Raw genomic sequence first — 13,357 nt, 5'->3', positions numbered from 1 at the left:
AGGAGGACCTGAGTTCAAATCTGACCTCATACACTTACAAGCTGTGTGACCCTGGGCAAGAGACTTTACCTTGTTTGCCTTGAGTTTCTTCATCTATAAAATGGGGACACAGTGGAGAAGGAAATGGCAAACCACTCCAATATCTTTTAGGAAAACCCCAGGCAAGTTGATGAGATCATGAAGTCAGATGACTGAAAAATGACTCGACAACAGAGAAACAGCACGGCCCTACCACGTTACCTTTGGGTGTGTGTGTCCCTGTCTGGATCTCCTTTGGTACCTAAGCCAAGACTGCACCTGGCCCTGGCTCACACCCTATTGTCTATAAGGTTTAGGACTTCAGGATCCCAGAATAAATGTTACTATGCAAGGACATCATGGCCCCATCCCTTCTCCTGCCACACCCCAGCATCCCACTTCAAGGAATCAAAGTAGTATTTCAAGAAAGCTTGTTTGTAAGGGGTTTCATGTTCCTTGTTTTCTCAAAGGAGTGTGAGGAAATGTGGACCTGAAAGTAAAAATGAATTTTTAAAAAAAGTACTTGCCTTTTGTTTTGTTGTTTGGTGAGGCAATTGGGGTTAAGTGACTTGCCCAGGGTCACACAGCTAGTGTCTGAACCTGGATTTGAAATCAGGTCCTCCTGAATCCAGGGCCGGTGCTCTATCCACTGTACTACCTAGTTGCCCCCAGAAGTACTTGCTTTGAAGTCAGAAACCATTCACCTGTATGACGTTGGTAAAATTATTTAACCCGTCTGTTTTCTAATTCTAAACGTTCCTCCATCTTAAGTCACTTGTCTTTCAGTTTCATCCATGATTTAAGTATTAGCTTTCTGTTCATGTGTATTGTTCCCTTTAAGAAATGGCAAGGGGCAGCCTGAATTTCTTTTATTTGTTAGGTCACCCCTTTGTTAGTGTCCAAATTTGGGTTTCAATGGGATTTGCGAAAGCCTGCTGCCTCCTGGCGGTGCTGAAGTATTTATGGGCATGATAAATCACTTGGTGAATTTCCTGGCACTGTAAGTGTTCAAGCAGAGGCTGGAGGACCATGATACAGGGACCAATCCTAGAGGTGACTGTGATGATCGGCTAAGGGTGACTGTGGCCCACATCACTCCCCGGTGGGGCCTGAACCAGGTTAAAATGTAGTTCCTGATTTTAATGTGTTAGTGTATTAAAAAAAAAAAACAACAGAAAATACAAACATTGTGATTTCTCAAGTCAACATGCCATCTACAGGGATCCTTATGCACGCTTTAGTTGCCAGTTTCTACTTTGAGTCTGACACCAATGCTCCAGAGGACCTCAAAAGTCTATTTCAGCTCACAAATTTCATGACTAAAATTTAGATTTTAATCCATACGCAGGGATGGATAGTTATGTGGGTTAAAAAGGCAGGCACTAAAATACTAAAAACTCTGATGTGTAGAAACTTAAGTATCTAGAAGGGGGATGGAAAGCACCAGGTTCCTACTCCTTATGCCCAAAGGAATATGAAGGGAAACTGAGGAAGGGGGCAGATTCACATATTCCTTTCTGACTCTAACTCCCAGGTAAAGGTTCCAAGGGAAATAAGGACTTGGGAAGAGGAAGGGTGGCTGAATGGGAAGAGGATGAAAATATGGGGTGTTTATCCGTGTCCTCTGGAACAAGACATCAGAAGAGCACAAAGCTGGTCTGATGAAAGGATGTGCTGAGCACAGGCTTCAGAAATAAATCTGCCACAAGGTTCCAGTCTGAATATTGCATTTGAATGGTGACTACAACATGTAGAGCCTTCCCTGACACGGCTCCCAGATGACTAGAAACAACAGGTTTGGAGTTGGGAGGGAGAGATCAGTTTTAAAGTCAAGATCATCTAGTTCAACTGTCATTTTGAAGATCAAGAAACTGAGGCCCCCAGAGGTAAGGGACTCATCAAGATCATACAGGGAGTATGTGCCTGAAATGAGAATTGAAACTAAGGCCTCTGACTCCAATGGAAAGAGCACTTGGGGAATGCAAGTGATTCACATGTACATGAGAAAGTGCCCAATTAATAAGAGAAATGCACAATCAGACAGGTAGGGCTTTACCTCATACTCAGACTGGCAAAGATGATGCAGAATGAAAAGAGTCAACACTGGAAGGGGCGTGAGAAGAGAGGTGCACCGATAAGAGTTGTAACTTGGTCTGATCATTCTGGAAAACAGCTTAGAATCATCTGAGAGGGAATCAAAAGATTCACATCCCTTGACCCATGAGCTTCACTCTGGAGCTTACATAGGACTTGTTGAGTCCTTTATAAAATACTCATGTAACACTTTCTATGGTATTTTTTTTTTAAAGAGCATTAAGTGTCCACCAATTGAGAAATGGTTGAACCGCAGTATATTAACATCATAGACATGCCAAGGCTCTATTGGTGGAGAAGGGGAGCAGTCACCAGGAAATGAGAACAGTGTTTTGTTTTGTTTTTTTAAGCATAAAGTTTTTTCTTTTCTTTTTTAAACTAAGAACAGTAGCTGGCTTAGATAAGAAGACCTGATTTATAAATCTCAGGTCTGCCAGTGTTCATTGGTTATGACAAGTCACATCAGTTTTATGACCCATTTCCACCTATGGGGCCATCTTATGGTGCACTAGGATGTGTACAATCCTTGAAGCTGTTTGATTTCCCGGTGGTAAATGTCTAATGCAGGCCACCCAGCAGGGAGACTGTGGGCTTGTCAAACCCAAACTAGACTCACTGCTCTAGGCTCCTGAGACTAGAGATAGAGAGGAGAAAGGACATTGAGCCTACAAATACACTCATCCCACCCAGGCAACTCCCCACAAACTTGGGAAATGCTTTTCTCGTTTAAGAAGATAATTATTCAGAGAAAAAAACAAACTGAGGAACAGAAGTCCTATGTTCTGCCCCAAGGCCTGTAAAATGTTTCAGCTAACAGAAAAACAATGAACTAGGATGCTTGACTTTCCTCCTTAGCTCAGCTCTTTGCTGCTGGTGCTCCTGGCCTTGGAAGGGTCGGGAAGGTCAGAGAAGCCCGGTGTACAATATTAGCAGGTCCTTTGGATGTGCCATTAGTACATCTTCTTACTCTCTGCACACTGAACAGCAGAGTGCTATGATTTGAGAAATGCCTATCTGACCAAAGGGCTGGAGAAAAAATGATTATGAAAGCCTAAGAGATTGGTCCAGAGTCAATTGTGAAACCACGATTTAACCCTCCACGCATCTGATTGAGAGCAAATGAAGAGCCCTGTGAATAAAACATTTTAATAATGTACAGCAGAAACCGGACAGGCTTGTTCTTATATTAAAACCCAAGATTTCCTATATTACAATTTATTTACATTTGCATACTGAAGAGGTAAAGTGTCTAAGTGACTATTTTACAATCCTTTCTAACGAAATGTACAAAATAACAAACAAGTACCGAGGAGCCGTTCCAGGGCTTGATGGCAACGTAAGAACGGGCTTGAACTTGGTCTGTAAATCGCGGACCCAAAGGTGCAGGGAAGTCCTAAGGATCGAGGTTAGCCTTGGTTCATCCAAGGACACAGCTTCAGTTCCTCCCTTAATTCTCAGGTGGTGTTTTAGTGGGGTTGCCCCAAACAGCTGCCACATTCTTCCCCTGAGGTGGCTGAACTCTGGGTTGGTGAGCAAAAATGAAACGACCAGGGAAGCTGGTTAAGTGCTTTAGGATCCACTTGGATATCATTGGTTGGAGAAAGGGCATCAGACAGACCCTGAAGGCTATCTAGCTATAAATGGAGACCTAGGAGTATTAAATTCTATCATTACCCTTGGCTTCCATCTCCCAAAGCTCTGTTATGGGGAAGGTCAAGCAGAGGCCAGAACCAGGGTAAACTGATGCCCCTAATGACAAAGTTAAGTGCTAAAAGATTTGTCTTTGGCCAAATGGCCTCAAGTGTTTAGGGAACAGGGAGAATTTCCATAATGTAAGAAAAGGATTAACACGACAGAAAAATAAATATGGGGAAGAAAATGAGGGATTCAGGGTAGTCACCCTAATGATCTAACAGGGAGAGGGTCTACCTCTCCCACACACACCAGTTTTGGCATTGGCCTGCTGGGATGTAGGGGATAGGATTCGACTGATCAGCAAAGGCAAAGAAATTTCCCCTTCGAGGTAGGGGATGGAAGGGAGGGAGAGAGGGAAGACCTTTGCATGAATGTAGCCTATTGAGATTGGTAACCCTTAAAGTAATCCTGCTGGCATTTAATCTGGGATGCTGGGTCCCAGGTCCAACCTGAGGCTTGGATCACTAAGCTAAATCTTCTTGGCCACACATCTCACCTTTGGTATCTTGGCTGCTGTCTTCTATTTGCTCTGTGGTCTCCCATGGCATACAGGGTGCTGGAGAAAGTGGGCACTGGGCACTCAATACATGCTGCTGACTGGCTCTTGGCCAGTCTGAGGGATGAGAAGTTAAAGGATTCCAGCAATGGCTAGGGCTTGGTCAAATATGAGCAGTAACTTCTGGTTCCAAAAGCTCTTAAAGCCAAGTGTCTTTCTGTCCCAAAGCCGCCACTCCACAAAAATCAGTCTGTTCAGTCTGCATGTAGGTCCGCCTCCTGGCTCAGGAGAGAGGGTGTAACCAGTCACAGGACCAGCAAAGGGCTCTGGCCACAGTTCAGGAAACTCCACTCTAGCTTGGGGGGTGTGGGGGAGTAATAGTAGGGAAGGAGGATTGGACCCCAAAGCAGGGAGGAAGTTCTCAATGCTGAGTACAGGCTCAGGTACACATAACGAACAGTTCCAGTGTGATTAAGCTGTGTGCATCTGATTGGATGGTTTCTCTTTTTCAGTGATTTCTTTAAAAACAAATAGGTTGAGAGGTAATCACACACATAGAGGTTTTTCTTTTACAAACAATTAACAATATTAAAAAAAGTTAAAATCCAGACCCTCCCAATAACATAAAAAAAATCAAACCACTCCAGTTAAAAGTTATGGCTTCAGAGTTATTATATACGGAAGAGACGCAGGCCAAATCACCACCCACAACCTTGCTTCTAGACTTCATTAAATGCTATGCTCAGATTAAATAAAAGGGGTCCTGTTAAACTATTCCCTGTATTTACCAGGGGCCCCTGAAATGGATGCACATCTCTCATCTGCCCTCCACCTTGATCAAATAATCCAGTAAAACAAAACCCATGCAGTACCCTTCCTTCCCTCCCCCCACCCCCAAAACTAACCCAGCCACCACCAAAAATATACACTGCTGTTTCCAGGACCTAGATTACAAAAGGAGGATGGGCTACTCCAATCTGATTCTAAAGCTCTGCATCCTTAGTCCACAGCTCATTCTCTGTGCTGTGGAAGAGAAAATTCCTTGTCTGGCTGAATTTCAGTTGCCACTGGCCCCAGCACTACCTCCCTCACCTCTCCTCCCCAGTCTTTCCCATCTCACCCTTCACCTGCCCCATATTTTGACCTCAAATTTTCTCCCCACCTACAGGCAATTGTGTGGCACCACACAAAATTGGCCAATTTGTGCCAGCTTTGGTTCCAAAGTCTGAAATGGAGGAGTGGAGTGAGGCAGGGCAGCCAGTTGTAAAGGAACAAGGAGTTGTCCCTAGGCAGAGAGGGTCACCCAGTGAAGGGGGCTAGTCCAGGGAAGGGAGAGAAAGAAGCTTCGCTGGGAAGCCTGGGGAACGAGATTCTGCTCACTACTGAATAAAGAGGCACCAGCACACTGAAACTGAAAGACAACTGACTGACTGCAACCCAGACTTGCACATGCACAGTAAGCTCAAGCAGTTAAGGGCGTACCGACAGACAGACAAACACACGTACACATACACATACACATACATGTACACATACACATACACATACACACACGTGTAAGGGCATGGCATGGACCCGGCACAGGGAGAGACACCTTCACACATGCACACACAGCTGGAGCGAACACAACAGGCAGCCCCTTCCCTCTCTGTGGATGACTCCTCCAGATGTTCGTGCAAGGGAGGAGGGGAACATTTGGCTCAAAGCTGCCCCTCGGAGGGGGCACCACCTCGGTTCCTCTGGGCCATTGCTATGGACCGTGTGCGGGCTTCCAGGAGAGAACTCTCCAGCAGCTTGGCCATGGTAACACAGCTTGGCTTTTTCCCGGCCCTTTTCCAAGCTGTCCCTGTAACAGTTCCCAGCCAGACTACCAGAGGTACTGTACGGACTTAGCTTTCCACGGGAAGAAAGCCATAAGCTTGGCATCGCGTCCCCTGTACCACAGCTTGCCAGTCTCCATGCCATCAGGAGGTGAACATAAAAAGGTATGTGTCTCAAAGCCCAAATGGGTGAGAGCGTCTCTCCCAGGCTCTTTCCCTCCCATGGCCCAGGCTAGCCTGGGACCCAGGGCCAGGCAGAAATGAGAGGTAGGCCTCCATTACCCTCTAGCATGGCAGGTTTCTGTGTGGTTCTGGATGCCCAGAGCTGCGTATGGATGGGGTAGGGAAGGGACTAGATCTTCACATCTTCTTGCACACTGAGCTGTGAAAGGGTTTTCTTAATGCGCAGGGCAGTCAGACGTGCTGCACCGTTGGCGTACCAGCATTCCCGCATCATCTTCCCCATAACCCGTAATGCCTGGGGAAGAAAGAGACCACAAAAGATGCACGTCTGTCACCGCCTGAGAGACCTGTCCTCTTACTGCCATCCCTCCTCAGTTTAGTGCCTATGTATGAGTCAGCCTCTCCTTAACACTTCTGGTTCAACCAGCTTTCAAGCTAACCTGTCTCTGGAGAGACATCCTCAATCTTGAAGGTCCAACAGGAGTCTTCTCATGCCCATAGTAATTGTATTTATGAACTGAATGATCTAAAATATCAAATCATCTAAAAAGTATTTCTTTTGGACTATGGAATGAATTACATATTATTAAGTTTAAAAATAATTCACCTAAATTTTGTTTTGCTTAGGCTAAAGTTAAAATGAATCTAAAGTGGGGCAGTTAGGTGGCGCAGTGGATAAAGCACTGGCCCTGGATTCAGGAGTACCTGAGTTCAAATCCGGCCTCAGACACTTAAAACTTACTAGCTGTGTGACCCTGGGCAAGTCACTTAACCCCAATTGCCTTACCGAAAACAAAAAAAAGAACCCAAAAAACCAAAACCAAAACCAAAAACAACAACAAAAAATGAATCTAAAGTCCCATGCCACAACCTAAGAGAAAGTAGAAGACAGTTTTCTTTCACAACCTAATGTGGAAATGTTTTGCATGACTATACATGTATACCTTATATTGAATTGCTTGAGTTCTTAAGGGAGGAAGTGGGGAGGGAGGAAGAGAATTTGGAACACAAAGTTTTTAAAATTGATGTTAAAATTTGTTTTTACATGTAACTTGGGGGGAAAATAAAATTCTAAAAAAATAAACAAATTCCTTTTAACACACACAGCCTAGAAACACTCTAGCAAGTGGGGGAAGTCACCTGGGATTTAAAAAACTCACTACATATATTCCACATTAAGCGAGACAACTACGGGCTGTTCAGAACTCAGCTGAACTTGTGGCCTATTACCTTGGGTAGGTTTGGGCGGCAGGAGGTGCCAGAGGCAGAATGCTGTTGTCCTGACTTTCCCTGGCTGAAGAGGGAAGTACCTGCTTTCCCAAGTAATGCAATGAGAACACACAGTCTAAAATGCAAGCCAAGATGAAATTGCTTCTTCACTTCAGAAATAGCCCCTAGAGCAGGCAGGGATTCGGAACCTCTTTTAGGGGCTCTATGAACCATATAGTAAATTTATTTTTTGTTTTTGTTTTGGTTTTTGGTGAGGCAATTGGGGTTAAGTGACTTGCCCAGGGTCACACAGCTAGTAAATGTTAAGTGTCTGAGGTCGGATTTGAACTCAGGTCCTCCTGAATCCAGGGCCAGTGCTCTATCCACTGCGCCACCTATCTGCCCCGGTAAATTTATTTTTAAAAATATTCTGATGACTGTCTCTCAATAGAATTGGTTTCCTCTGTGATTCTGTGCAACTTTGCCAGACTGCCGAAGGGTTCCAAGACACAAAAAAGCCAAGAATTTCTGTCCTTGAGGTTTGTTCTTAAAATGGACAAAGTGAAGGGATGCTGTTTGAGTCATTTATTCCCTGTATTTCCTCAAATGGGAATAATAATAACAACAGTGGTCACTTACATCTTATACCTTCATTTCAGTCTTCCAACAAGCCTGGGAGGGGGTCGCCAAAGGCATGATCATATTATTGGCCCAGCTTTTTGAGATGAAGTGGTGTGAGCACTATTGTCCTACTTAGGATCTTATCTGCATCCAGTATCCCAGTGATGCCTCTGATCTCACACTCCAGGGAGTTAGGGCCTCATCGCTCACTTTCCAAACCAACTTTTAAAAATGTTTCCAGTTAAATTTTTTTTGTTGATACACTGTTTTTCATTGCCTTCATTTCCAAATACAGCAGGTCACTATCCAGCTAGCCATTTTTAGCCAAAAATAACAGAAAAAAAAAAAGCCATTCAGCAGAACCAAACGATCCACCTCTGCAGCAGAGGGAGCTGTTCTCTCATCCATTCTCTGGGGCCAAGCTTGGTCATTCTAATCACAGGTTTCAGTTTTGTTTTGCTGATTCTATCTACATTGTTATGGTCACTGAATATTCAGTTTCTCATCTCTACATGAGTTCACATAAGCTGTCCCATGTTTCTCTGAATTCTTTAGAGCCATCATTTCATGTGGCACAGTAATATCCAATTACATTTCATGTATCCCACTTTAGGAAATCATTCCCCAATCAATGGGTATCTACTTTATTGACAATTCTTTGCTACCGCAAATAATTTTATGACCACTCCCTAGTCTGCTCCATGAGAATGTGAGCTTCTTGGGGGCATGCACAGACTGTCATGCTTTCTACTGGTATCCCCATAATCTGACATGTTTGTCACACAGTGAGTGCTTAATAAATGACTTTCAATTTTCAATTTTCCATATGGAACTTTACTTTCTGTCTCTGACCTACCTGGGATGTCTAACAGTGGGAGTCTCTGGGTCGAAGAGCATGGGCCACCTTCTCTTTTTGCTGTATACTATTTCACAGACTGTACAAGAGGAAACAGCAAAGCTCCCTACCTCATAACTTTGCCACCAGTTGGGGATGTTGGGCCGCAGCTTTTGGTCACACACTACCTTCCGCATTTCTTCAATGGAAGGGTCCGAGGGCACGAGATCATAATATGGCAGCTGATATTCCTCATGGATTCCTGGGTAGAAGGAGAGATTTACCTGAGTTGTCAGCAAGAAAGCAAATTGACGTTTCTTCAAAAATCAACATGACAATTTAAGGAATCTTCTAGGAAAACAACAAGAAAGTAAGCTAACAAGCTGATATACTAAGCTCAGGGAGGAGATACCACTCTGAGGGAAGCACTTGAATTATTTGAAGCATGTGCTGTCAGTATCTAGGGCCTTTGCTGAGAAATGAGGCAGGGAGACAGAATAAACAGAGAATTGGTCCTGATTCTCAGGATATATGGGTTGGATTCCCAGATCTAATACTACATGACCCTGAGTTAGTTACAACCTCTCTGAGCCTCAATTTCCCCATGTGTAAAATAAGAATCATAATAGCACTACCTACCTCACAGGATTGGTGTTAAAACAAAGTTGTTTATATACCTTAAAGCACTATATAATTCTAAGGTGGTATTATAATCTCGAAAGATACACTCTTTCAGGTATATCCTTTGCTCAGTGTCAAAGATGAAGCCAGTATATGACACAATAAATAAGTAGCTTTTCCACAGCTAAACTTTTGCATAGAATAAAGGCACCTTGTAATAAAATGTTCTAATAATTAACTATATAAAATCTGTACTGGGGGCAGCTGGGTAGCACGGTGGATAAAGCACCAGCCCTGGATTCAGGAGGCCCTGAGTTCAAATCTGGCCTCAGACACTTGACACATACTAGCTGTGTGACCCTAGGCAAGTCACTTAACCTTCACTGCACCACCAAAAAAAAAATCTGTACCAGTACACTTGTCTAACCCATTTTTGTTCCGGAATATCAAAGCCATTTGTAACTTATGACTACAGTTCCTCATTAATTCCAGAATATAAAAGCTTCAAGATGCAGGACACAAATGGGGAGAGGCTTCTGCTAAGAGCCTGAGAGCAAGAAGGGAAGGTGCAGGAAGAGGGGCTGGGCATCCTAGGGCAGGAAAGACTTCTCAGGTTCTTTCATCTTCATCATCAATCAGTTATCTTTCACTCTTCCAAACTTATGTCAGGGCCAAATGGTATTAAGACACACAATATCCACAGCTTGGAGATCCATAAATGAGAGTATGCAATACTGGATCCAGGGAAGATCTCTAAAATAATACTATGCCATACTCACCCAGAATAATCCCTAAATTCGACAGGTAGCTGTGGCCTAATAAAGACAATGTTGTATATAATATAGTGACCTAATGCAAGAATTGCAATAATACGTTAACAAAGTCTGTTGTTGTTTGTTCTTTGTTCTCCAAGGGGACCATAACATCAGGGTGATGTCATGACTTGCAGTGAATTGGATTTAAGTGAAGGAGGGCTGTACAAGGTCATCAAACTCACTCTCTTCTCCAGAGCTTATCTGGGTCCAGTGGCAAGATATATATTAGGACAACTAGAGATGGCCCCGGATGTTTAAGGCAATTGGGGTTAAGTGACTTGCCCAGGGTAACACAGCTAGTAAGCGTCTCAGGTGAGATTTGAACTCAGTTCTCTGAACTTCAGGGCCAGTGCTCTATCCACTGTGCCACCTAGCTGCCCCAACAAAGTTTGTTAGAGAACCCTGGATGCAAGAACCTCATCCCTTTGGTGAGAGCTGGGAGTATGATTCTCACCCCAAAAGCATACATCCTGAAAAGAAAGGTGTTAAAGGGAGCAGTAAAATATCATCAAGTACAGCTGAACTAAGAGTTTTGGAATTCTGTAGGAAGAAACCAAAAGGGGATGATACCTCCTGAATTGCATCTTCGGGCAATCTCCCAATACACCAACCCTAAGGCATAAATATCAGCACATTTGAAGGAATCAAAGTGCTTCATGTTGATGGTTTCATCCAGCACTTCAGGGGCCATGTATCTGAAATAGTAAAAGGAAAAGAACATGGTGATTTCTGGAAGGATATAGTTAATATACTTCTCTATTCAGTAACACTGTCGATTTGATGATTTTTCTTTTACAATGAAGGTATTTTCAAGGACCCTTTGGTAATATAGGGAAGAACATGACTGTTCTCTCCATTTTCACAGGATTCTAAAGGCTCTGAATGATAGTCAATTTCTGAATTTTTTAAACACCTATATATTTTGGATTTAAATTTGGTCTTTTCATTGTGGACTTTTGGAAGCTTTTATTACGCTGCCACTCCCAAGGTAGAGAATATTAGATCTTCTCAGGCCCCCAACTGTGAAAACATTGATGTGGGCACTACTAGGCAGACATGGCTGAAATGATTCAGGGTGAATGAGGGGAGGAGGAGGAATTGGCATGAAATAAAATAAAAGTCACATTATACTACCTGCTATATCCTGAGCCTGAGCTTTCTAACTTCCATGCCTTTTCTCATGCTGTTCCTTCTGTCTGAACTGCTCTCATATTCAGCTATATAGTAACACTGTGCAGCTGGAAAACTGACATTTTCTTTGAAAAAAAATTATTGATACATTTCATTTTTACACAAGATACTTAATTCCCCAACCCCCTACAAGATACAATTGTCAACAGGAAAGAGATATAAAGAGCAGCTATGACTTGGATAACATGGTACTACTGACTAGAGTTTTTTAGCTCCTAAATGTTATTTATGTTGAATTGACTGAATTTACCCATATTTTTCTTGAATATAGCATGCCTTTACCCCCACTGCATGTGTATCCTGTCTCCATGACTAGATTTTAGGTTCTCTATGAGCAGGACCCACATCTTTCTCTATATTTAATTTCTCTCCCTTTGATGAAGCTCTTCACAGAGGGGACCAGTTAATAAATTCTATTTATTAAGTCTAAAACCATGCTTTTCTCCATACCTCTTGGTCCCCACCCTTTGATTTGGGGCGATGTCAATAGTATCAGTGCTCGAATCATGACGGACAGCAAGACCCAGGTCTGCGATTGCACACATTCCATTTTTCTTCACCAAGATGTTCTTTGATTTCAAGTCTCTATGTGCAATTCCAGGCTTCCCTGGCAATGAAAACAGGATCTCTTAACAGGACAATGCCAACACTGTTGGTTAAGTTCTCCTACCTGATTGGGCCAAGAGGGAGTTCTCTGGCATGTTTAAGCCAAGAATGGAACCAAGACCTAACAGATGACTCATGCTTCCTTCTAATAAGGGTTGGACTACACGACCCTTTGAGTTCCCTTCCAAATCTTAAATTCTATAAATGTGTCCATTATCAAGGCTGGCAGTGGCTGTCTCCCTGATTATCAACTGAACCACAAGAGAAGACACCCATCAGTTTGCAAAAGACTAGGGCTTTCTGACAAGTTTACAGTAAAAGGCCCATCACTGAGCAGGATAGCTCGAGGTTTGTGTTTATCTTTTCTAGCAAGTATTCTTTGATTAGCAGTATCCAAGCTACCAATATATTCCTGACCTAGCTTTGCCTCTTGACACATTTAAATAATTGCTTCATGAATATCTCTGCTGACTGCATCTTCATCAGTCTCACCTACAGTATTAGATTATAAGTTTCTACCCTTTAATAGGCTTCCTAGAGAATTATACATGAGACCATTCAATAAATATTTGCTGACAGATCCTAAAATCTTACTACAAAATGATGGGTAGCTAAATAGCTAAGCTATGTAATTATCTGAGGGCAAGTCTAAGTAGAAGTAATAGGAAGATCAACCCTTAGCCTACTTCATACCAGGCATAAGGTTCATACAGTCCAGTTGAGTGAGAGGCAAAATTAGTTCTTTTGGTAACTGCTGCTTACTCAGCAGTATACACCTTTACGCTGGGGATAAAAATCAGGAAGATACAGTCCTTTCCAGAACTACCTAACTTCTTTCCTCCTTGGTTGTGGCCACTTACCCTGAGTGCCTACAATCTCCATGTGCAGGTGTGCCAACCCGCTAGCAGCAGACAAGGCCAGCTTAATCATCCCTTCGATAGTCACTGTATACCGGTTAAGGTAATCAAACAAGGAACCATGTTCATGATAATCAGAAACAAGCCACAGTTGAGTCCAAGTACCATTATCTGCAGGTAGAAGCAAGGAAGGATTTTTAGAAAGGCACAGCTACTGACAGAGGGAACAGAAAAGGAAATATATGAGGAATGGGAGGGAGAGGAAAACTGTATTAGCTTGCAAAATTTACACTGAT

General features: G+C 43.1%; 1 protein-coding gene across 1 annotated transcript in view; it reads right to left on the bottom strand.

The window, feature by feature from the left end:
• Positions 1–3,232: 3,232 nt before the first annotated feature.
• ACVR1B (activin A receptor type 1B) overlaps positions 3,233–13,357 on the bottom strand; it is a 47,923-nt gene continuing 37,798 nt past the window's right edge. Inside the window, exons 5-9 of the mRNA XM_043966256.1 lie at positions 13,065–13,232; positions 12,049–12,205; positions 10,978–11,102; positions 9,103–9,233; positions 3,233–6,601 (exon numbers count right to left, since the gene is read on the bottom strand). Of these exons, the coding sequence (XP_043822191.1) occupies positions 6,476–6,601; positions 9,103–9,233; positions 10,978–11,102; positions 12,049–12,205; positions 13,065–13,232 (707 nt within the window). The 3' untranslated portion in view covers positions 3,233–6,475. The remainder of the gene's footprint in view (positions 6,602–9,102; positions 9,234–10,977; positions 11,103–12,048; positions 12,206–13,064; positions 13,233–13,357) is intronic.

This window comes from Dromiciops gliroides, chromosome 5 (assembly GCF_019393635.1).
Source record: "Dromiciops gliroides isolate mDroGli1 chromosome 5, mDroGli1.pri, whole genome shotgun sequence".
Taxonomy (NCBI): domain Eukaryota; kingdom Metazoa; phylum Chordata; class Mammalia; order Microbiotheria; family Microbiotheriidae; genus Dromiciops; species Dromiciops gliroides.
This window is presented reverse-complemented; position numbering and strand designations above follow the sequence as displayed.